At 31.2% G+C, this 27,498-nt stretch overlaps 1 protein-coding gene across 1 annotated transcript; it reads right to left on the bottom strand.

Annotated features, from left to right (window-relative positions):
- Positions 1 to 22,438, bottom strand: LOC118185938 (uncharacterized). The gene is made up of 3 exons (XM_035355913.2): positions 22,203 to 22,438; positions 6,194 to 6,249; positions 1 to 2,380 (listed from the first exon to the last, which is right to left on the bottom strand). The coding sequence occupies exons 1-3, from the start codon at positions 22,243 to 22,245 to the stop codon at positions 1,748 to 1,750; spliced, it is 732 nt and encodes a 243-aa protein (XP_035211804.1). The 5' UTR covers positions 22,246 to 22,438; the 3' UTR covers positions 1 to 1,747.
- Positions 22,439 to 27,498: the final 5,060 nt, after the last annotated feature.

The following is a 27,498-nucleotide window of genomic DNA, read 5'->3' as shown; positions in this document are numbered from 1 at the left end:
TTCCAAATAATAGATAGAATATTAAGAAATAAAAATGAAACATTTGATATCAGAACTAAGAAGTAGAATTAAAATCCGAAGTTACTTATGCAAGTTTTTTACGGGATTAGATTTTGAGATCCACTCAAAGGGTTTTAAGAACCCATCACTCTAACTCCTTATTCCCTAGTTATGAAGTAAAATATATTTTGATAATGAAAATAGGAACTATTGACTATGAAGCAATAAAATGTTTTAAATGAAAGTTTTCCTTCATGAATGTAATTGCTTTCCCTAGTGTCAGCACACAATGTTATTAACTGACATTAAAATATACTTATAAGTCAAGATAATAAAATGATTTTTTTAGACTTTTAAAACACATACTGAATTAACATCAGAATTGAATTTTCATCAGAAACAATACTTATAACACGTGATTCTAAAATCAAAAAATGGTTAAAATTTTGTAATTTTTAGCAGTTGCCTTCCATTAGTGAAGAAATATTATCTAATCATCAAAAATAAAACATTTATGTTATTACGAAATTAAGGTAAGACATCTAGAGTAATTTAAAACAAATGTGTAAAATAGTTGAAAAAAGGTTTAAAAACTAGATTTATTTTTTCTGTATATTTAAGTAAAAAGACTGTAGTAAGAATATGAGGAGTAACATGAAATCCAATATACAGCTATCCCTCCTATAACACTGCAGATACGTTCCTGGAAAATACTGAATTGTGTGAAACTGTGTTATGGGAGACTAATATAAAATAGAGGAATGCGTTTCGAAAACTTTAAAAAAAAATATTTTTTAATTGTTTTCAATGTTTCCTCCTTAAATTTAGACTTTCTGTAACATCGGATGTCTTTTCTTCTTTTAGCAAAGTATTCAAAATATTCTATATTCGTTTTCGTAAGTTTTCTTTTAAAAATTGTTTTCTTACTTTCAGGAATAGTTTGGGACTTTCGCAATACTTACTCCTGAAAACGGCAAACCTAATAAGGAACACATACTCGAACATATTTTTATGAAAATTTTCAGTTATCGCAATTACGTAATTTATGCAGTCTACCAACCGAAAGTGTGGAAGAGAATATATGTACTGCGTACATAATGGACACGTCTTCTATTTCGAAAGATGTAGGAAAGTGCGAGTATTCCCAAAATTTATTTTATTTGTGTGTGTATATATGTAAATAGGTTATTATTCTGTACTATACACGATGGCAAAGTGAGTAACACAATTCTGTAAGTGTTTAGAATAAAAATCCTGCTATCAAAATATGTACATACATAAAGTGTTATAAGAAGGCTTACGCATATTCACTAACGTGCTAGTATAAAACCGTGTTGCCGTACTATGAGAGGGTTTTTGCAATTTTGTTCTCCTATAAAAACAAACCTATGCTTTAAGAGGGACACCTGTAGCAGTAATTACATGCTTTGAAATTTTTAAAAATGTTCGGTAATTAGTTTGGATAATTACCTAATCCGAATAAAAATTTGCTACAGAAGTTTATTTCCAGTCGTTTGTGTTAAGGTTACCTTATAAAGACTTCGTTTCTTTTTTCTTTTTGGTACACTTCATCTTGTATTTAATTTCCAATTCGTTTCTCAACAAGGAAAATTTAAGCAGTAAACTAATTCTTTGATGGTATTTTTTAACTTTGATATTTTGCGTTAAACTCTTCCTGCTTAGCTCCCTCAGCTATGTTAAAAATCTCTTCTGTCGTATCAATAACAGATTTTTCTCTCTGGAGTTTTTAACCATATATAGGTTTTCCGATAGGCTTAGCTCCAACTGGACCGAAATAGAAATTGTTGCCTAATTCAACTCCAAACATAACTTTACCTCCTGCGCTTAAGACATTCATAATTCTTGGGAGCAATGTAAGAATGTTACCAACTGAAATAACATTCGGAGGCTTATTACCACCAATATTTATAGCGATTTCTTTAGGGCGACTTCCATATCCCCCTGACTGGTATGTATTGCCGAGGCCAATACCACCGTATCCACCATCACGCTGCAAGACAGCTTGCGGGAGATTTTGTTGCTGGATGACGTTGTCTTGGTAAATGACATCAGCAGATCGAGGAGCTTGTTGCTGTTGTTGCAGCTGTAGAAGCTGTTGCTGCTGTAGTTGCTGCAATTGTTGCTGCTGTCGTAACTGTTGTTGTTGTAACTGCTGTTGCTGCAGCTGGTGTTGTTGCTGCACATTTAAGGGTTGTTGAGCTTGTTGCAGTTGTTGCTGGCCTGCATTAGCTTGTTGTGGTGCTTGACGACCCATGAAATAGCTCATAAAATCAAATCCATTATCTTGCCTTCGTTGTACACTGATGTTATGACTGCTGTTGATATTAGACTCGTCTTTTAATTGTTGTTTATTCTGCTCCTATAAATAAAAATATTAATTATATAAGTAAGATGTCTAAATCGGGAAATTAATAATATAAATCTCGTTACCACTAAGAGAATTTAATACATTTTAAGGACGATCTTGCTGTGAAGTTAAAAATAATGTGTAAGGTTCTCGTTAATAAAAAGATATCAACTATTTCGCTAATTTAATCAAAACAGTAAGCATAACTATTTGTCTTAGAGAATCGTTATGCGTCAAGTTCAGAAAACATTGAAACGTTAAGTGCTTTTAAATCAATTGTTTGCGATTCACAGCTAAACCACAAAACTGTTCTCCTGCCTTCAACGTAATTATTTTTTTCTTAGAATATCTTTCAATCTACACTTTTTTAGACTATGACTTTACTAATTTATAGCATATGAATTTTTGCTACTGCATTCAATTTTCAAAATTCATTTTATGGAAATATATTTTAAGATTCACCGATAAACGAATAAATAAAAATACTAAAAACTGCCACTTGGGCTAGACTTAAATCCCGATTAAAAACTGGCTGAAGGGTTATTATCTCGGAATTTTCCAGTAGAAAACGTGAATATATGTCTAGCATATGCAATCAGAAATGATATCTGATAATCCTATTACGATATAACTCGTAAATCAATTACCGTTTTAAAAGTTTTTCGCGAAATATCAGATGAAAACAGAATACAGATTTTAAAAAAAATATCCGAAAGCTTTCAGATTTTATATTAAGCCTAAAGGGACTTTTTTAACGTTTTGTGTGTTACCTTTATTTATTAAATATCATGTTCGTCGCACATAAATTCATAAAATCCTCGCACCATAAAATTCAATTCAACAGCAATGTCACAAAATATTTAAAAAGAGCGTATCTTTAGAATTTCCGATAGGCAGTCTCGCGCGCTGGAGATAAAAAGTTTTCCGTATCGTGTTGCCATGTTGCTATTGCTCGCTTTGAAATCGTTGAGTTTGTTAATAAAAACTCGTTAAATTTTACAAAATATGAAATATATAATAAAACAAATTCGAAGTTCAAATTCTAGCTTCCAGGTGCTCATATTCGTGTAAAAGATTACGTTATTCAAAATGTGATGGCTCTAGATACCGTAGTTTTTTTCACAATGCAAAAAACAAACATACATACATTGATGCAGATTCTTTATTATTTAATTTCTTTAAATATAATACAGGGCGATAATATTTCGAGGAAAGGAAAAGAAAATATTTTTATATGAGCTACAAGCATTTTCTGGAAAGGAATTTTATCTTATACATAATGGACTTATCAGAACAACGTTGCATCGTTGCATGACCGTTTTGCCAATTATTTCCATGTAAGAGAAAAAATTACCCTTTGCATTATTTTTCGTTATTTATATAGCTTAAATATATCAGAAAATCAATCAGCTTACGACATATGCTTTTGAATTTATGGTTAGTTTTTACTATATCCCATCATTAAAGAATAGTTTTTACAAACCATTTTTTACTGTCAATGAATTGCATAGTGACTCTTGAAGGCATTAGAGCATAAGAAACTTTCAAACAAAAGTATTTTTAAGATATTTAAAATACCTTTATATATTGAATGTATTACTTAAATACTATAATACACTTTGAATCATACTTTGTACTTTTAGTTAGCGTCTGAAACTTCATTTATAGCTGATAAAAAATTAGTTTAAAATTTATTTGTAAAATATTTAAAAATATTTTTATGTTTTGAATATTTTAGTACTATTGATCAGTTTTTATAAAAATGCTTGAGAAAATTTTTTATTTTAACATTTTAAAATACTTAATATTGCTGCGTTTTCGTTGTTGCATTACGTTAAGAATTCTAAATGTAATTCAAATTCCTTTTCTTGAAAAACATATACAGTAGCTCACAAAAGTGTTCGTACACTTACTAGTTTCAGTGAAATATTGGTTTATTCATTGATAAAAATGAATATTTCAGAATGAGAAGTTTTTGATAATATCTATAAATTTCTTTTAGCAAAACTACATAAATTTATTTATGAACATATTAAAACATTTTTTCGTGGGAAAATCAATAATAATAAAGTAAGAGAAAAGTTACCTCACAAAAGTCTTCATAAGCTTTAAAGAAATCTACACATATTATTAAATATTTTATTTCTGTCAGTTAGTATTTTGTAGTATATACTACAGTATGTATGACAGCTTTCAAACGTCTGGGCATAGAGTTCACCAACTTTTTTTGTAATATCTGCATCAGTGTTCCTCTATTCTTCCATAATTACAGATTTTTGTTCGATTTTTGTTTTAATGTTGTGTCTTCGCACTCTAATTTTCTCCAGATGTGTTCAGTTGGGTTTAAAGCTTGTGGCTGTAGTGACGTTTTCAGAACTTGTGGACAATTATAGACATCCAAAAGGCGAACGTTGAAGGGCGCGTGCTATTAGAATCGTTATCCTGATAAAAAATAAGGTTGTTTCCAGTATCCAAATTTTGAACGGATAATTTAAAATTATCTTGTAAAATATTTAAATAAAGAGCAAGGTTCATTGTGGCCTCAATAAATGCCAAATCATTTAATGACATGCACCCTCAGACAAGACCATCTCCACGGTCATGCTTTACTGTACCAACCAAGATCTTGTGATTAGGCTCCTTATTTTTTTCTCCATACAATTATACGCCCATAGGAATAAAACGTGTTAAATCTGCTTTCAAATCTGAAAATAAGAAATGATTTTAATACGCTTCGGGTTTATTTACCATTGATTTTGAGATGAAAAGCCTAAGCTATCTATTTTTTACACTTCCAAAATTTTTTCTTCGAGCAGAGATCCTATGTAATCCAGGTTATCTGAGTACTCGTCGAACAGATTTAAGTGAAATTGAAGCAGGCAAGTTTTCTACAGAATTCATTGAAAACTTTTCAGTGAAAAAAAAGAAAAAGTTTTCAGTGAATTCTGTAGAAAACTTTAAAACACTTAAACGTGGATTTTTACAGATTTTCTAACTATAAATCTTTGATCATGTTGAGTTACGCCGAGTCCTCTTTGCCAGACAACCTCTTCTTTATTTTGAATCCGAGTTTCTTCTTTAGAGCATCTTATCACACACTGTACCATAGAATGAAATAAATTTAATAATTTAGCGATATCCCGAATCGAATTTCTATCCTTATGATAAAAATGGATGAATTTTCGAACACTATTCGCTGTTTCCTTACGACTACAAGCCATCTTTAAACATTAAATAAAATATAACGATGTAAGCAAGCAAAATATAAAGCCAACCAAACAATTTTTTAAACGTTACCAAAATTCAAAAATAAAAAAAATTCAAAAATAAATATACGATAATTTTATTTATAAAATTATAATATATTTAGACGATAATTTTATTTATAAAATTTAACGAAAATATTTCGGTGTACAACCACATTTGTGGCGTGTTTTATCTATGCCTACTTAATTTTCAATTTCATAAAAAGAAAATAAGCCAGTATTAAAAATTAAAAACTTTGGCTTTATTCAGTAATTCATTATAAGTCACATGGAGATGATATGGAAAAATATTGGGCTTTATATTCGAATTTAATTCCGGGTTACAGCGCTTTTTCTGCAAATTCTTAAAGTGTGCCAAAACTTTTGTGAGAGACTGTACTTAAAATAGTACACATAGATAACAGTTTAAATAACATAAAAAATCTAGAATCTTCTGATTTATTCAAGAGATAAAAAGAGAAATAAATGGATATTATTCAATAAGGAAACTATAAAAGCATTTGCCTTATTTTTATAAAAAGAAATTGACATAATTTAAAACAACGCTCCAGATACTCACATGTTTGTCGATAGCTTTTCTGTCTGCCTTAACAGTTTGAAGTAACATAAAAATGGCTGAAAAGGAAAACGAAAATGTAAGAATATAAATATAATAAAAAACGCTTAGTGCATTGCTTTCTTTTGTAGTTCCATCTTTTATAAAGTAAGATGTAGTAAATTAAAAAAACACCAAGTTTATAATGAATCGTTTCGAATTACATTAAAATTTCAAAACCAAACTTGAACATATCGATTATTGCAAAAAACATTAATTGAATCGAATTACGTTAAATTTAATGTTACTAAAATTGAACTAAATAAGGTTCATATTTCAGTGCAACAACACCTTGGCGACATTGTTAAATCCTTTATCATTTTAAGCAGAAGAATTAATTAGAATGTACTTAAAGTATGAATGGAAATCACTTCGCTAATGAAATATATCAGTTTGGTTAAAATAATAAATTTAATTTTTGGCAGTATTTGAAATGTTTATAGAAGAGTGCTTCAACAAGTATCAGGAATTTTACACAAAATCAGAAAACATTAATCTCAATAGTTTCCAAAATATTATATATATATAAGTATATATAACTTATTTACTCAGGGACTATTTAGTATATTAGCTTCTTTGATAAAGGTAGTTAAAATTCTATTGAAATGAAGTAAATTATAAGCACATTTTAAAAACTAATCTTGAAAAATTTTAAATGGAAACATCAAAAATGGATAAAAAATAAATTGAAAATGGAAACTTTTAAAAAGGCATAATTAAAATTGAAAATATAATCAATAAACCAAGTAATTATTGTCGTGCATAGAAGATAATCATCTTCTCCTATAAAAACTTTTTCTGGAGTTGGGAAATAGGTTCCTAATTTTTGCTTAATCTTTTTGCTCTTTCGACATGTTTATTCACAAAGTTTATACTAACTGTTCACACTCACAAATACCAGATCAAAGTCTGAAAATACTAGAAAATATCAAAATGTTTAGTTTAATTATTTTTTGTTTTGAAGCTGTATATGACAAAGATTTGTAAAGCAATTTAAAATAGAATCCTAATTTTTGAAACTTTTATTTAGGAAAACAGGTGAAATGTTATTTTTGTACATGCAAAATTGTAAATTTTAAGATTCGAGTATTATAATCAACTGGGCATTATAAGCCTTGTTTCTATGATCCAATTTTATTATTTGCATCCTGACAACAGGTTTGATGTTAATTTTAAGATATTATGAGAAGAGAGAGCTTCAAGGCAAAAGTTGCCTAATTTAGTTATTGTTTACATTAGTCGTTATTTATTGTTACTTTAATTATTATTTCCAACTTGAACAGTCACATCAACCTCTTGCTTAATATAACTCAGAAAGGCGAGGTGAAAAAAATATCGAATAAAAACGAAGAGCTGAGATGAATTTATGTTTGTGGGATGGACGAACTCAGCTGACCAATAATGTTTTGAAAAATGAGAGTAATCAAAAGTAATGTGGGAGAGATTACTGAGCAGTCAAGATTTTAGTTTTCTCCTTGCGCTCAATTAGTTAACATAAATATTGAACAGCACACAAGTACGGCCCACCAGCGGTCGAGCGGTAAAATCACTAAAAACTGGTAGTTCGTTCCGGGTTCACATCCCGAGAAACGGGCTGGCTGCATGATGGCTTTCGTGACTGTAACGTTTATGCGAGCGAGTTTTCCTTAAAACTTCCTTCATAAAGGCCTCCCTCCCTTTAGGCAGATAGCCATGGAGTGCTTTCCCGTAATTAAGTACACCACCACAGCCAGCACACAAGTACATTGGCTGGTCATTTTAATTGAAAGCCTTATTCGATTCTTTAAACAACTGGAGAATTACTAATACATAATAAAAAGTAAAATCGAAGCGTTGTGTATAATATGTAGAACTTCATGTGGCGATGAAACCTAATGGCTGCATTGTACTTAAAAGCTTTTCATTTTGCGTAAATAATATTACAGATACAGCTCAAATCAACCGTACGTTTAATCTCCATCTTATTTCCTTTCCTCATTTTACAGATGTGTTGCCTTTAATGTCTTGGAAAATTAAATAGTTCGGAAAATGAAAATATCAATATAAATCTGCTTTATCTTGCGGCTTAAAAAGCGTCAAAAAACGCATTTAAATATCGTCTAAATTTCAACCGTAACGGTACGTTGCATAAATGCCGTTATATGAATCTTCGTCTCGTTTGGGGAAGCGAATATTCCATTGAACATAACTCATTTATTTGTTAATACTATTTTAATTTTTAGAACTGAAAGTAGTTCACGTCTAGATTTGGAGGAAACTGAATGTTGAGAAAAAATCATGCGTTCACTTGGAAAATAAAATGGATGCTTGAATGATTTGAAGAGTTCTTGTTACAATGTACATAAGGTAAATGAAAAAAAGGGAAAGTTTCACTTATAAAATGATTCATTCTCTGCAAATAACTTCTTAGCAACAAATGATATGCATTTTTGTCAGTAGAAATAGATGCTGCCATTAAGGAAAACTTGTATTCGTTTCCAACAAGTAAGAAGTAGGTAATAGTTCTGAAGATAGCAATAATTTCGTTAAGAATTACGGTATCAGAGCAATTATTTTTTTAACCAAGACCTGATACATATATTCATAGCATTTTTTATCGGCAGTTTTCTGTAAGGTGTTAGAAAAAACACAAAACAAAATTCTGTTTAAAATCACCCGAAATTCGAACACTTTCACGGAGGGTATTAAGACTGAAACCAATAATTTCAGTAGGCGATGATGAATGGTCACAAATGTTTTGGTAACATTAATCGAATGAAAACACTGAACGACGAGGGAAAAAATGACTTTACAGAAACTACTTTATATAAAATTAGTAATTTTATTGTATTGAAATTGTATTGAATTTATAGTATTGAAAATCAGAGTATTTTCGATTATCCGAGCTAATACCAGGGAAGCAAGTTGCGAAAAATCGAAACACATGGATAATCCAAACTAACAAATTTCGTACATCTTGTGCATGTTTATTTCTTTAAAAAATCAGTAATTTGTTTTTCAGAAAATTAAAATATTTGTCCAATTTCTCTGCCTGTTTTTCGAGAAGTGCTATTTTCTCTTTGTATTCGAATTGCCTTTGGTCAACGAAATACAACAGGGTTTCAACAAAAGTCATTGCTGTTTCGGAAATAATGCAAATGTCAGTATTTTCTTTGCTTATACTTTCAGTATCATACTCCGGCTCTTCTGATCCTGTGACATTTGAAATTACATCCACATTACTGAAGCACTGAATGCCCGGTGCAATCGAATCACCACCTAACCAGATGTTTTTCCGATCGACATTTTCAATTTTTCTTTTTATCCCAAAAGGCTATTAATTTCTTTTAGGCATTTTATGCCGAAACATTTAAATGACTGAATCACTTTTAAAATTGTTGTCACCAAATATTATTACCCTGTAATTAAATTTAAAGAAATTAAATAATGAAGAATCTGCATAAATGTATGTATATTTCTCGCATTGTGATAAAACAACGGTACCTAGAGCCATCAAAGTTTGCATAATGTACGTGTCCACCCGAATATGGGCATCTGGAAGCTCAAATTTGGAATTTGTTTTATTATCTATTCCATACTTTGTAAAGCATTTATGAGCATTTGATTAAGAAACTCAACGATTTTAAAGCAAGCAATGGCAACACTACGAAAAAAGAAAAAAGAAAACATTTTTATCTTCAGGCGCTACAGATTGTGTATTGAAAATTCTAAAGATATGCTCTTTTTAAATTATTTTGCGATATTGCTGTTGAATTCAATTTTATGGTTTAAGTGCGAAGAACATGATATTTAATAAGTAAAGATAACACACAAAACGTTAAAAATATTTTGATGTAATATTACCACTTTGGGCGTAATATAAAACCTGAAAGCTTTCAGATTTTTTATTTGTTAGCCCAAAAGCCGTTAGCCCTGTTGATTTCGTTTTGGCGTTTTGCGTTGAAAACTTTAAGTGTCTGTTTCACTTTTCAAATTGTTGCCACCAAATATTGTCGCCCTGTTTTCTATCTAAAGAAATTAAATAAAGAAGAATCTTCATAAATGTTTGTATGTTTCTCTCATTCTGATAAAATAACGGTACCTAGATCCATCAAATTTTGAATAAAGTAATCCTTCACCAAATATGGACATCTGGAAGGCCCTAATTTGGGATTTGGAATTTGTTTTATTATCGATTTCATATTTTGTAACACTTTAACGAATTTGTGATTAACAAACTAAGTGATTTCAAAGCGATCAATACAAAACTATACGGAGAAAAAAACTATCTCCAACGCACCAAACTGTGTATCAGAAATTCTAAAGATATGGTCTTTTTAAATTATTTTGTGATATTGCAGTTGATTTGAATTTTATGGTTTAAGTGCGAAGAACATGATATTTAATAAATAAATGTATAACACAAAACGTTAAACAAAGGCCCCTTTGGGGGTAATATAAAGTCTGAAAATTTGCAGATTTTTTTTTCCATACAACTTCAGTTATTGCCTCGAATTCTTCACATTTAGATAATCTCCGATTTCTCTATTAGGAAGTAACGTTCTCCATGATCGAACTTGCATGCTTTATCTTTTAAGCACTCAGCATAGCGTTGAATGTGCGTCAGTGGGGAACGCCAAGTACGAATTACCCGTAAACATCATAATCCGCACCTGGATAATCGAGAGTACACTGTAGCTAGAAACATCTAAACACATTCTTAACTTTTAATTATGAAAAGGGAACAAATTATTTATGAAGCTCATAATGTACTTAGTGCAAAATTTCATTTATGAACTGTTTATGAACTGTAAATTATTTGACCAATCCTCCACCATTAGGCACTGAAAACGAATGGATGTGCCTTTTAGCACTTTTTAAGGGAAACTGGCTCACATCCACATTGGGAAAAGCAGAAAACACTTTTTCAGCCATCCATTTCTCCAGGATTCGAACCACGCACCGATCTACCAGTGTTCAACGATATTTTTTATCGCTCGGCCTCTGGCGGGCCTAAGCAAAATATTTGAATGAAGAAAGGTTGAGATTTTGTAACAATTTTTAGCAAAAGAGGCACCTTTTTTTCAATTGAATCTATTTTCATGTAGTTTCATTGCATTATGCTTAAACAAATGAATATTAATAAACTATTCTTCTGAATAATAGTGATACAAGATGCCATGCAGAAAATTCTTAGATGGAAAATATTTCGAATCTAAAGAAGCAGGTAAATATATCAGTTTTTTTAAATAACCCAATAATGATTGGCTTGGCTTATTAGACTATGGCAAAGCACGCGAAGGCTATCTGCCTAAGTCGAAGGATGCTTCAATAAAGGACTTTCTAAGCCCAACTAGATCGTATCTACATTGCACATAGGAAAAACCCGGAAACGTCCATGCAGCCACTCCGTTCACCTGGAATTAAACCCAAGGCTAACTACCATCAGTGTTCAGCGACTTTACCACTCGGACGTTGGTTGGCCCCCAACAATAAAGAAACTTAAAGATTATTAGGAATATTAGTTAGGAGCAGGAAATGTGAAGAAACTGCCATGCCCTCGCAGGGACTCGAATTCCGAACCTTCTAATGGATAACCGGGCGTGCTTTTCAGTTATACTCCTCGAAGACATGCTGTAAAGAGACAAAAAACCCTTACAAATGAACGAGGAAACAAGTATAATATTCATTTCATATAAAATGACTGTGTAGAAATTTCGACGCGTTTCCAGTTCGCCATATCAGATTTAATTAAAACTAAATGTAAAAGGAAGTATTCTACTCATACATTAATTTTGATTCAGTTGCTTCAATCAATTTCATAATGTTGCTTAAATCGTATCATATCGAAGCTACAGAAAATTCGGATGTAAACAACATATCGTGCTGGATTGCCATTTTTTGTAAACCGGAAAAAGCTGTAGGGAGATCGTTGAAGGAAAATGAAAGACGCATCCAACTAATTCTAGACATAAAACTCAGATATTGCGGAACAGGCACTAGACCATTGGATTTGATTCACTGAAGCAAGAATTTTGAAAAGGAAATTTAGCTAGTCGCTTTATTGATGAGCAAAGGCACACAACTTCATGTGATAAGCTCAAAAGAACGGATGAATTAGGAGTGGAGGAAAAATAAAAACGAATTTCTGACATCTCTAGAAGAACTGGAGCCATTCAGATGTTGGTGATTATTCTTGATGTATTCATAATGCATTAAAGAGAAGAATAAAATACTTTGAAAAGAACTGGGAAATCACCTAAAATAGAAAGGGCACATGGAATTAGAGTCTGAATTGGTGTAATTTGCAAAGGAGAAGAAGAATAAAATAGTCAAACATTAGTTATCATTCATAATACACAAATAGTTGCAGAATACATTGCTTGATAGCGAAAATAAAAGAAATCTGATGCTGACACTACATAACTTCCTTGTACGCTTATTAAATTTATATACATTTTTCCTGCACTTCATTTAAAGTCATTTCATTTCCAAATAAGATACGATCTTCCTTTTCAAAGTGCTTTTCTGGCACTGCCGATTCCTGTGAGAAATAGAGGTGCGCAGCTCGATATTATAGCAGCTCCATATATAAAATTGCAACCTTCTACAGTTAATCGTTTTTGTGTTATACAAGATACCATACGATCGTATAGACGTCACGTAGAAAATAGTCAAAAGTCCCAGAAAACAACATTTCAACATTTTATGGCGAACTGTTTTTCAGCTATGCGACATACATACGTATTGACATCACGACGTAATTAGTCAAAATAGATTCGAGAACGGTCAAAATGTCGATCATTATACTTTCTTTACTTCCTACAAGGAAATAAAAATAATGATTTGCTTTTACTATTAACTGACACACGTATTATGCCTCTATTTCTTTATTTTTAATTTTATATATATTTATGTAGTCTATTTTTAAGCATTTATGTTGTATAAAGGAATACAAACGTAAAATAAAAGAAACAATATTGTGTTCTATGTTCCTTTCATTTATTACTTTACCTGCCTTAAATATGTATAAAATATTACTACTGTTACAGTTAACTTACAAATTTGAATATACCCGTTTAATTGTTAGGTTAGACGTAGTTAATCATAATTATTAGTTTGAATGAAATTTAGACTTTTGGATAGAACTTTCTAGGGCTCTCTACGCTCTAGGTAAAAGCTATACCCAGTAAAAAAACTGTTAGTATTCAACTGCTTTAGCCTACGCTAATTAGAGTTTCCTATAACCAATAGGTCGTAGTAGATCTTCTTGACTACTTATTTCGCTAATAGATTTTCCTTTAATAGAAATTTCATAATAGTTTACTATATACATTTCTCCTGTATTCCTTTCTTGAATACGTTGTTTTAATAATATTTTACCTTCGTTATCTTAAGTTTATGAAAGAAAATTTTTTGTAAAGGAAATAAGTATTTATTTAATTTACATACGTAATTAATGCTTAGGCAAAGGGAACTGAAAATATGATAATTTCTTTAACCAAAGTCAGTCGCTTCTATTATGACACATGCGAAGCATATTTTAAACGAGATCATTATTTTCTCTGTAGATGGAGTCATCAGAGTTCGATTTTTTTTTTTAAATTTGATAACAAAATTTTTTATCCAAATGCACTTGAAACGTAGTTATCCTTCTTAAGAGTTTAGAGTTTCTTCAAAAATTGTGCTGTTTGAATCCTATAATATTAGGAACTGCTTTTATAGAGTAGCAACTATTTAGTTTAAAAAACTCGCAGCAAAACAAGGTATGTAAATTCTATAAAAGTCCAACGGTCTGGCATTCAGTGGTTCGGCTCATGAAGTAATCCGGCATTTCTGCCGTAAGTTGGAGTTACTAGTATCTCATTCGGCAATATTTGAAAAGGCTCAGCAATAGCTGTCCCCCTTTTTTCCATTAATCTTTTATTCAAAATTTCGCGTTTATACATCGTTTGTACTTTTTATTTAAAATATTTTCGAAACTTTATATAGTATTAATACGAAATAATAATTATAAACATGAATATGAAAATAAAACGGAAACATGTAATATTTCACCAAAATCAGACTAATAGTAAGTCAACATATGGTTGAAGGTCATTCAAAATTTTAAGTGCATTAAATATAGGAATCAGGCTGGGCAAAATTTATTCAACTCTTAATTGCAATCCCAAGGACTTCAGTTTCACCTAAATATAAAAGTTGAAGTTTCACGACTGATTGCTTAGAAACAAGTAAAGAACACAACATAATGAAAAGCTTGACCAAGATCGCGATCAAATACCATGAAACAAAATTCTGTCGAAGAAGCCAAAAATATTTCCCTCAGTTATATTGGAAAGACTTCATTCGAATAATTTATTAAACACTATTTCACAGGACGAAATTATTTAATGGGTTGAAAGCTTGAACAGCTAGCAGATGAAACTGAAACCACATGGCCAAGATTCTCATTAAAACATAAATTAAAAATATCAATACGTAAAAAATGGTAACATTTAATAGGATCAAAAACCACAAGGCCGCAATATATCTCCGATAATAGCTCCTTACCCACATATTTCAATGATAGGAATTTATCAACCACTGGAATATGAGAGGAAAGGGAGAGATCCTGCCTACAAACTCTTTCCATGTTCTCTAATCGAGAGATTTTATATTAAATAACCAAATAGCTATGAAACCAAATTTAAAAGATTTTCTGTGCAACATCCAAAGACCCATCACCAGACTTAAATCCATCACTGATTACTTACATCAACAAGGCTTCAACCTGTCACACCCATAAACTCTTTATAATATGCCTTTAGCTATCCCATGACAAATTTCTTGTAACCTTTTTGTAATATTCTTGTAAATTTTTAACCTTCTTGTAAACTTCCTGTAACCTTTTTTAAAATTATAAATTGCCATTTGGGGGTCCCTGAAGAGGCCAAATGCGTAGCACCAATTTTGTTTATGACGCTGTTTTGGTGGTCTACACACATGTACCTGATCACACTAACCTGACCTGAATGAATTGAAAGTGACATTCATTTGCGATCGGAATGCGTATTCATCAACGCTAGCACTTATTTTCTCCACTTAATTTGAGACTGCAGCTTTCATTTCCGGGCTTTTCATGAACTGAATATGCTAAACGGAAACGAAGTGATAGAAAAAAATTAGGCAGCTCAAATCCTGTGCGACAGCTGACATTCCCATGGTTACGAGGCAAGTTGGGCAGCAGAAAATAACCTTGAATTTCCCATCAAGTAACTATACTGAAGAGTTAAACCCATTTATGAAATTCATCGAAAAAAGCTAAAAAAATAGAATTTAAAAAAGTAATGCATATTCATTGTCTACGGAGTTTTCTTCCCCACTTTTTAAATGGGGAATTTATTAAAGAAGTGGGCCTATGAATTTTATTTGAAACCTATTCATCAAATATAATTAAAGTACGAATAAATTTATTTATTTATCATTTTAACTATTAAGTTCCTTTTCTAAATCCCTATACATATAGCAATTTTAATCCTACATTCTGGCATCTCTGAAATACCAGATTATCAAAACTTCTGTTGTACGCTGAATTCTGAGATTTTAAACAGAAAGAGTTGATGGAAGATTGCAGCTCATTTTTTGAAAGTTTTGAGTTCGGATGATGTTTATTTCATGAAATTTAAATTTCATACTCTGTCATCATATAATAAATGTTGCAGTTTGAAATTAGAGACTTGTTTTCAAGGAAAAATCGTTTTTATAGTTAATTGCAACACCATGAAGGAAAGCAAATTCACAAAAGATATTTATTGTATGTAAACGGTATGGCATGAAGACAAAATTACTAAATTTGTAATCAGTTTGGGAGTTTACAGGGCTGCGAAACTAATAGGAACAGCTGCCAACCCTGGCAGCAAAAACGGCCTTTATCCGGTTAGGCATGGGGTCGAACTGGACTTGAATCACAGAAATGAGCAACTCATTCTATGTTGCTCCAAATCTATGCCACATTTCATCAGCCGTATTAGCTGGAGAGATGTGGCAGGCCACTCTCTCAGCAACCCATGATCACATGTTTCCAGTGGGTGACAGATCTGGAGATCGTGTAGGCCAAAGCAGTGATAGAATACCTTGTGTATGGAGGAAGGTCAGACCACGACGCGCAACATGTGGTCTTGCTTTATCTTGGAAGATGGAGTTTGGCAGAATACTGCCCGCAGAACCTGGACTCGTCTGAATAGACGACATTATTCCATTCTTGAATCCAGCTTTGTCATTCGGCGCACCAGATTCGCCGTGTCTCCCTATGCTGCGGAAGCCGTCAAGGGAAGTCGTCAAGGGAAGTCTTGTCAAGGGAAGCCGAAGCAAAAGTAGTGCTGATAGTCCCCTCTGCTGCAAAATTCGATGCACCGTACGACGGGGTACTGGGCTTGCTGCAAACATGCCCATTTCCTGACTAATGGTCCGAGATGCGGTTGTACGGTTTTGCCCGGATGACCTCACAATGTGTCTGTCCTCTCTAGCGTTAGTCATGGTAAGGCGTTGAGATCCTGCATGCTGTTCAGTATGACCCATTGATTCTATATTCACATGCCAGTGATTGGATGTCGCGACGGGTAACAAGTAACAGTCGTCGTGCTGATAGTCCACGCAACTCCAAACATCGATGCACTGTGCGAGCGGATACTAGGCATGCTGCAAACATGCTCATTTCCTTACTAATGGTCCGTGATGTGGCTGTACGGTTTTACAGGGCTGACCTCACAATATGACTGTCCTCTCAGGCGTTAGTCATGGGAGGGCGCTGAGATCTTGCATGCCATTCGATGTAACCCTCAGCAACCCACTGATTCTACATTCGCATGACAATAGTTGGATATCGACTAGAGCCATGGGCGATATCCGGAATGATAATGCACACTCTCGATAGGCAACAATCCTGCCTCTATCGAATCCCGACACTTGCTGGTAAACATTTCTTATTATTATTCGAGGCATAACACGATATTCTGAGCAAACTCCGACCTTACAAAGCGCTTTTCGGGTGAGATATCCACTACACAACTTTTCTTTATACAGTGCTTCAGATATTGTTTCTCCCCTCTGCGTCGTCTAAATGGGCTGAAATACTAATCATTTGCATATCCCAACCTCTTCTTTTTTTAATGTGATTTTTGACGTTCGTCAGATCTTTCCTTCCTGGTGTTGCAATTGTAATGGCCAGCAGTGTAATAAAAATACTCTTAATTGTTTAAAAGATGACATGAATTAGGCAAGCATAAAAATTATAAAATATACTTTAATAAATACGTGATTTGCAGAATATGTAACTCTAAGATTTATATGCGGAGTCTCCAGTAAGAATATAAACTTATTATACGCTTTTATTTAGTTCCCTCATATCTTTTTACAGTGGTTGGTATTTCACCGATTTTTAACCTACTTACTGATAAATCATCGTGTTCAAATTTTATACACGCATTGTTTGTCGATGAGAGTTTTTTTTTTTTTTTTTTTTTTTTTTTTTTTTTTTTTTTTTTTTTTGTTAGATCAATAGGTTCTTATTGTTGTAAATTTCTGTAAATATTTAAATCCATTTGAATACACTGTTATTTTTGTTATTGTAACATTTTGCATTTTTTTATATTGCTGTTAGGAATTAAATGGGGCTGTAACAGAGAAACTTTAAATACAACTTTTAAATTGTATATTCAACCAGCCCTGAGCTATTGCAACGAAGTGTTGGTTTCTGCTTCTGATAGGGGGATTAATAGCATCGAGACTTTTCAAACCGTTTTAAAAATCATTTTCTGAAGGGTCAAGATTACCCTGTATTAGGGATGCAGCTATTGCCAAAAAAAAAAAAAAAAAAAAAAAAAAAAAAAAAAAACTTTTGATTAATGTGACTAAAAGGATACAACTAGTCTCTATATCAGGTTAATTAGGCTCTCTAATAAAATTTTGAAGAGATAACAATCACACGAAACCTGAAAATTCAAAGGGTCAAACACATTGGATAACAATGTGTACATGATATTGACTGTTTCCATTTAATTAATAATACACCTACTGAATTACTGTCCCTTGAATTAACTGAGCCTTCATGTAAAATTGGACCTAAATCGGAAAACAGAAAAGTCAGACTCCTGTTCTAAAGCACTCCGTGCGATTGCTCTGGAAACAATCCACGATCGCTATCCTACTCATAAATGACTTCACATCTATACATATGGTTCCCTTCTCGAGTTTACTCAAGGTGATAGGGCTGGTATTTTTTGTAAACTTTTCTGTTTTTATCTGCCAGCTGGCAATTTCACCACCCATTTAGATGATCATCTGGGCTCAGTCTATGTATACAATTCTTCAGCAACTTTCCATTCGCCAGAATTCCTTTGAAAAGGCTGTGATTCCCTCCGATTCAACATCTGCTCTTCAGACTTTATTATCTAAGTAAGAGAATAAAAGTCCTCGCATCTAGCAATGTAAATCTCTACTTGACAGATGTCAAAGCAAAGTGTCTTCCCTTTGGGTACTCTTCTACTGTGATGTTGAGGAAATATGAAAGAGGACCTTTTTGCATGAAAAGGTTACAGTTTAATTCAAAAATCAAATAGAAATCTGCCTTTCTCCCCTTCAAAACTGGATATTAAAAGAATCTTCAACTGGTCCTATAATACAGTGTCTGCTTACTCTTCCTGTACTAAAACCTGGAGTATTCGCAGCACCAAATCCCGTCTTGCTCTGGATGCTCCTTGTGCAGCTGCGGTGGCCACTTTTAAACTGTTGACTGGACACACCCGTCTCCGAGCACATTTATTTTGTTTTAACATTGTCGACGACTCTACCGTGCGTATTTTGTATTCGCCTGGACAATGTATGACCGCTGCTCATACTGACAACTCGCAGGCTAATAACATAGTAGCCAACAAGCCGGCATTTGTTAAATGAAAAACATGTATTGCTTTATTAAAAACTAGCTGCACTTTTACAAGTTTTTTACTTAACTTCCACATGGTGTTTGTCACTATGGCCAAATTTTTGCCGACCCTTTTAAAATTATTTCCTGATAAGCTATGAAGCCCACATTTTGCATCATTGTGGCTGATTTTATAATGCGGTTAAGCGGTCTTATCAGATTTTGATTTTAAGGTTTTTGAAATTGAATGGTAAAATGGTTTTTCGCATATATTTCCGTTTAACAAATAAACTAGAGATCTCATAGTTTTTTGTTCTCGCCATTGAGTAGAGTGGAAAAAAATGTTTGAAATGAAATTCAAACGAAATTTTTAACTTAATTTCTGATTTGTCGCTGCTTTTTTTAGATCGCTTTACATAAGATAATTGTTGGATATAATAGATTGATTAGTCATTATTGATAAACTATTTTTCAATTAAATAATTTGTTAGATAACGTGTCACTGAGACTAAAAAAAATAAATATTAAAAAAATTGAGAGATATTAAAAAATAGGTTCTTAAAAGAATACTGGCAGACAAATTCTAATACATTCTGTCTGAAGATTAGAAATTAAATTTTTGCTTAAATGAGTTGGGATTTGACAAAAATTCTGCTTAATGAGTTTGGATTTGACAACAATTAGAATTGTTGTCAAATATTTTGAAAAAAAAAACGTACTTTAGTATGGTACATGAGATAACATTTTCATAAAGCAGTAGGCTTTAAACTGGAACTTTATAGCCTTTGGAAGAGATTTTGTTTTCATTGACAGTCTTGTGATTACTTAATATGTTAATTGTTTTTCAAAATCGGAAAACTAATGCTGTGTAAGAGTTGATAAATGCTATTTTTATGTAATTCGTACTTAATGCATCAAAAATTTATATGTTGATAAATGCATTTTTATGCACACTTTTGCAGTATCTTTAACCTTCATTTTTCAGTAACGTATCAGTTACCCTTCTGCAAGAATTTGTGCATTATCTTACCAAAATATATCAGAAGTATATTGATGCAATATAAATCTGTATACATTTCATTTTCTATATAAAACTATAAAAACATAAATAAAATATGACTGATGGTTAAAAAGTGTTTTAGCTTCAGATAGTAACGTAGAAAAAGCTTTGAGATATATCATTTTGCAAAACTCTATATCACACAAAAGTGGAAATCAGTTTCTTAATAATTTTTCAAGTGAAAATAAATACGTTATTTTAATGAACAAGCTGTTTCCCATTTACAGTGTTGTATATATCTTTTTTCTTTCCCTTGATGTGCATATGATTCAGTTACATCTATAACACGCTTTCTTTAAAATATATCTGATTATTTTTCGCAGATTACAATTGTAAAAATGTGCTCATTTTATATTTGGATATTATTGTTTCAATTAATTGTGTATCCAAATGTTTTTTTTTTTTTAAATACGGAATTATTTAATTTTTTCTTTGTTTTATAAAAACATGCACATGTTTACCATGTATATATTTGCAGGAAAATACATTTTCGTTGAATTTTATGTAAAAATGAGCTCTAAAGTGTATATATATATAAGCGCGGCATTAAAAATAACTGCAGAATAATAACAATAAAAATAAATTGTAACAAAACCAAAATATATATATGTATATATATAAATTCTCGATGAAACCAGATTTTATTATCTTTTACGTTTGAATTATTTTTTCTGTAATAGCAAGGACTTACCATTGTGCATATAATCCTGATTTGCATTTTATATTTTTAAGAAACCTAAGAAAGCACTAAATTTCTGGGTTTTTTTTAATAATAAATAAACTGTTGGATAATATAGTTATCACGATTGTTTTATGAAGTTATTACGATTGTTAAATTTTTAACCCAGATATCAGCAGTACATTGATTTAAAAAAATAAATTACCTAAATCAAAATCAGCACTAGAATTCACTAAAATACAAAATATGCAATTGAATTTTATATTTATGGATATTCTTCGAAGAATCACACATTAAGATGCAAAGCAGTTTAGATAAAATTTACATCTTTTCCCTCTCCCTCCCCCTTAACCTCGAAATTCTTACTAATGCTAAAAAAACTGATCAAATTTTAATAAGAACTTGAAAAATGAATAAAAATTCTGTAAAATAGGTTTCTAAAGTTTTAAATTTATACGTTTTGAAAGGTATCTAAGATTTAAATGTACTGATTTTCTTCTTTATTTCCTTCAGAGTGCTTTTTTAATCATTTCATTCTGGTTTTTATGTAGCTTAAATCTACTTTCATAAATAAAAGATATCAAATGATCAAGAAATTGACTTATCTTAAATTTTTATTTCATCTATATTTCATATAAAATATATTCACTTAATTATATTTTTATGTAAAATTTCAGTATAAAATTATACTCATTTAATTAAAATTTATGCAAAATCTATTTTCGTAAAAGTTTCAACACCGAAGTTGAGGATTTGTTTTTAAAGGTAACATATATAAACATATTTTGTGATAGATTATAAAAACTTCCCCACTTAAGCACATAAATATCTTGAAATCTCTTTCACTAACTTTGAAAATAATTAATTAATTTTAATTAAGGTCATTGTTTTAATAATTAATAACTTATTTATTTATTAATCACAAATTAAAAAAATACATTAATTTATTTATGCAAATTTATAATTCGTTTTTTATTTTATAATAATAATTGTTTGCTAGTAAATTATTTATTTATTAATTAATTCAATGAAATTCTCTTATACTTCAAACATAAAATACAAGTTGTTAAATTTTCTGTATTTCTGAATTCTTTTCTATTTGAAAATTTTTCTCAGTGGATTTCAACTAACTTTTTAAAATTTTCACACATAAAATTTCCTGGTCACTTGAATACTTAAATTACCTGTTTGATAATATTTAACAAAAAATATTTGTTTAAATGTTTAAATTAGTAAAGTTTAATTTAATTTCGAATAGTAGATTTTATTTTACATATTACACTACAGAGGAAAACGGTAAAGTCTTTCTTCTCGCACTGACGCATGACGGGAGGATATCGAAAAGTTAACTCACCACAACCAGCTACGAACAGAGTATTTAGCCTTAAGAACACCATGATGACGTCTGTGTTCTTGGCTTCACTGAATCTGACTTAGTCTACCTGCAGGAAACTCTTCGCTCTATTTGTTTATTATATATCAGAGATCACCACGTGGCCAATAGAACTTTCTCTGATTGGTCTAGATCTTTGGCGCGTCGATGAAACAATGGATGATTTGTTATTCGACACTAGATGCGTCTGTCATTCGTCTTTCTTCCCTTTTCTTTTTGTTTGGTGACTTTTGTCGGCTACAACTATTTTTTGGTCACTAGATTTTATTAAATAATTGGCTTCGAACTAGGTTTGTGGAGAAAGAATGAAATTTGATACATAAGGAAATGAGCACCGCTTTGAGCTTTCGCCCACTGTTCCGGAAAATATTTTCGACGATTAAAATAACTTCCGATTGTGAAGGAAAATTTCGCCTTCAGTTCCGCCACACCTGAGGCTGTTTCTAAATTGCCTTAATTCGTTCACTAAAGTTTAAAAATGGTTTCTTTTTGGACGGTTTGTAACGGAAATTTTCTATCTTGCATCTATTCCGGTAGAAAAGGAAAGTTCAATAAATGGTGAATAAACAATAGCAATTGATCGCAATATAAAAAGGAGAATAGTATTTTCCTTTAGATAAAAGACAATTTTTGGGAGTTTATTTCAATGTGAAATAAAGCATGCTGCACGAAATAGTTTTTTTAATGACAAAAAAATGTTACTTTGTTATTTTAGAAATAATTTCGAGAAATAAATTTTTTTAGTGCTTTCAGTTTTTTTAAGTAAAACAGTTGAGAATATTTTTGCATCCATTTAAACTTTGTCACTAAAAGGTTTAGTAAACGAACATAATTTAATCATTTTAACAGAAAGATAGATGAAATATATTTGGAGAATGAGATTATTTTGTACCTAAGTACAATATACGACATAAACGTATTTCATTATTAAAAAAATCTCATATGTACAACCCATAACTTCCTTGCATGTCCTATTAAATTATATACATCTTTTGCTGCGGTTAAACTTATTTCATTGAATTATTTTAACTTTAATAACCGTGCTCTCAAGGAAAGTGACATGAAAAATTGCAAATTGAAATCAAGCGTCCCGGTCCTTTTTTCTCAAACTTCTTATAATTTTGTTTTTTCATAACCAGCATGAAACTTTCCTGAATATAACTAAAGGAACCAGTACACCGCATAGTTAGAATATCGCTATCTGTCGAAAATATTATTTTTTTTTTAATTTCACATTGCCAGAACGTGAAACTTTTTGTCATTTAAAACCCTTCTGTAATTAAAGGTATATGACTACGACCAACGATTGCAAAAACAAAGGCTGGGTAAGAACTTTTAAGCCGGGTAAGTGTATGTTTGTGTGCATATATACGATTGTAACAGAAAAGGGAGTTGTACAACTAGTTGTAACAGCAGTCTCATATACAAAATTTCAGCGTTCTACGGCTACTCGTTTTTACGATGCTAAGTTATGGGATATTAAGGTTTATGATGTTAATTTATGCGAGATACATACATACGTACGTATGTACAGAAGTCTCAGAAATAACCTTTCTGAGTACAATATAAATTCCGTTTTGGGTAAAAGGGTTCTTTATTCTTGGCGTACCTACAGATGTTACGAAAAAAAGTCGTCCAAATACATTCGGAAATGATCGTTATGGATATTTCTATTGAAATATGATATCAAAAATTTTTCGCGGTTACATCATATAAGGAAGTAATAACGCAGCAAGCTTTCATTAAAATTTCCATTCGGGTATATAGGAATTAATTATTTTATTAAAAAAATAAAGATATAAAATTAATAATAAAGCCCTATATCCTTTTTAAATCACTCAGCAACTGCAATTATTATTTGAAAGATAAATATAAATAAAAAACCACACCCCTATTGAAAGCAACAAACTATGTGGGAAGCCTAGAACAGTGATCTGAAACTTAAATAGCATGCTTGCTGGATGCTGGATCTGAAAACAGCTGAAGAGCCAGAATTTATTTTACTTTTAGCGAAATGAAAATTAAAAAAAAATTAATTAATTTAAAATTTCTCTCATTAAATATTCATAAAAATGCACATATATAAAAATAATAATAATACCCAAAGAAAATTATCCAAATTTATATTAATTTTCCACCTGAAATCTAAAATTTGGTAGCTGGAAGATATTTTTTATTCTTCACAATTTGTAATCCAAACATATTAACAGCTGAGTATTACATTTTCAGACTGATGCTTCTTTTAAAAAAATTTTAACTTATTTAATTAATCATTAAATAATTTAATTTTAACTAAATATAAATATATTATGAAAATTTTCTAAGTGGGACAAGTGGACTTGAGAATAAATAATAACACAGAGTCTCTTTCTCTTGTAGAGACATTAGGTTATTTTGAGGCCGTAGAGTTGAAAAATTAGCAACGCCTTCGCCGGGAATCGAACCACGGACCTCTGGAATACCGGCCCAGCGTGCAGAACCACTACACCACGAAGGCACGCTAAGAAAGCGGGAAATTACCTTATACTCTTATTTATTAAATTTTTCTTTGAGGGGTAAATAAAAATAAGTAATAATATATTAATAATGTATAATTATATACTATTATAATTTGTATGTAAATAATTAAAAACTATTTAATTTCTTGTTGTAGCCTTGACACTTGATGATATTATGATTCTGAAAATTTTTGTAGCACTCTTTGGTTATTTTGAATTATTTGAGTTTGTTTAATGAGTCAAAATTGTCTTCATCACAGACTGTAGATGCTTATCATTCAATCTGAATCTTTTCTTATTAATTTTCAGCTTTGAAAAAAAGCTGTTTATGTACAAATGAATTCTCAAGCAAAACAATTATTTTTATTGCAGAAATGCGTAACCTAGAGAATCAAGGTTTTGACCGCGAATAAAAGTAAATAAAATATATATTTTCAAATCTTCGAATAAGATATATATTATTTTGTAAATTAATTATTTTCATTTGTAGATTTTCTAGCGCTTTATTCACATTCGTTTTAGATGAAAATAATGTAAACTCGGACTTCAAATAACTGAAATCTCGATATCTTTGCCATATCGTATCTGCAATAAATATAGAATTGAATTGTATTTACGGGTAGCATAAAATTGCTTATAGGACCACCAGTTTGCGACCACTTGTGCTAAAGGATAATTGCTTATTTGTAGGGACTGAAAGCTTATTAAGGAGCCAGAAATAATTCATATTAAGCTGTACTTTCCTCTGGAGTTTACATAGGATCTTCGAATAACAGATTTTGTGTGATAATCATTGCCTTACACCAGGCGTGTGGGAGAAATCCTTATATGTTATGTTCCTTCCTTACACTTGTTTAAAGATTGACTGCCGGAACTATGGCAGTGTATACGAGCCAGTTTCCCTTAGAAAGCCCTCCACGAAGGCATCCCTTCCCTTAGGCAGATAACCCTAGTGTGCTTTGCCATAATTAAATACACCACCACACCGGAACTATGGCAAATCCATACTGAAAGGCAACTTATCTCGCATGCAATGTTAAAATCTATGAGAACTGGCCATTGCACGAATGACCTCCTTAGTGTCATGTAATGTAACTTAAAAATACATGACCCAAAAAATGGTACTGTTTCAAAAAAGAGCGTTTTTGAATATTTTTGGCTTTTGAAAGTATTATCAAAACTTTTCAATACATAAAACTGAAATCTTAATATATATATATATTACAATAGCATGTCTTCTAGCACTAAAATTTGGCAATTTTATCGCGCTTATACAGTTTTTCCAGTTTTACCAGGCAAATTTCTTATTGTCTATGTAGTACTATGTTACAACATTTCGTGGAGCTACAGCTCCTGGTAACTTTTTAGCAAGGTTGCTGCAAGCAATGTTCCTACCTACTACTATATATATGTATATATATATATATATTATAGCATATCTATAACTATATCTATATCTATATATATATATATATATAGAGAGAGAGAGAGAGAGATGTATGTATTTTTGAAGAAGGCGTTTACTTAGTCTTAATTTTGCGATAAGTATTTCTTCCAATAATAAAATATCCAATTCCATAATTGATATATTCCTCGGAGTGGGAAAATCTTTCATAAAAGATTCCAGTTAATTTCTAATTTTAAGTTAACCTTAAAAAGTCAGGAAGATTTTGCCGAACTTATATTAACGTATGATTACTTAATTAATATTTTTAAGAGAACTTTATTTTAAAGTTGCTTTGCTTCCAAAATGTGTGACATATTTTAAAAATTAGAGCTTACCAAAGTAAGTATTTGTCTTTGAACATAGAGAAAAATTTTAAGCTTTTCCAGAAATCTGAATCAGTCTCATATGCGGTTTTAATTTTATTCAGTTCCGAGTAAAATTATTATCCTTTATTAGATACTAGTTAACAACGCCGAAATGGCAGTTTCATCTCTAAAAAGAGTTCAATTTCGTAGCAGATTTAAAGCATCTGAATATTCTTAGTAGATTTAAAGCATCTAAATATTCTTGTTTGGTGCTTGATACCTAAGATTGAATGCAAAGTCGCAAGAATTCGATTAAGAGTAATCTTAAGTTGAATCTTGATTACAACTGTAATTGAGCTTGATTGCAATTAGAATTGAATCTTGATTGCTTGCATTTGAAAATTTATGGTTGCAATTGCAACGCTAAATTCCAACTGACAAGAGTTTTGTTTGGAATGTGAACCCCAGAATGCACTCTGAATTTCCAGAGGCAAATACTTTTTGGTAGAATTTATTATTGATAAGTAATTATTAAATCTGTAATATCATATTCCCGTTCTTTGGGAAATAAAAGCTCAAAAAAGAATGTTACATTTTTGCAGGATACGAAAACTGTAACTAAATTAAAAACATGCAGCTACTAAAGTTAAAACTATTTCAGATAATTTTAGAAATGCGTAAATTTGTTCGTCTTAGTTCGGGAGATACTTTATATTCCACTTTTTCGAAGGATGTAATGACCTTCTATCAGAATTCACGAACAAATTATCTGAAGAAAAAATGCCTCAGATGATGAACTGTGTATCGAGCTATGTCGGCAACATATGTTTTTTAAAGGTGTTTTGAGGTAATCTTTACCACCTGGTTAACACTCGGGATCTTCTCGAAAATTCATTTTAATATTTTTCATTGCTAAGCACTTGTTAACAAAGTCCGGCAGAGTTGGAATTTTGTCGTCGATTTTTAATCTACAGAATAATAAACTATCGAATTCAAATTTTCTACAC

This window comes from Stegodyphus dumicola, chromosome 12 (genome assembly GCF_044657685.1).
Source record: "Stegodyphus dumicola isolate Sdum_Otavi_A_Nest chromosome 12, ASM4465768v1".
In the NCBI taxonomy this organism is placed as follows: Eukaryota; Metazoa; Arthropoda; class Arachnida; order Araneae; family Eresidae; genus Stegodyphus; species Stegodyphus dumicola.
Note: the sequence above shows the minus strand (reverse complement) of the source record. Positions and strands in the feature narration are given on the sequence as shown.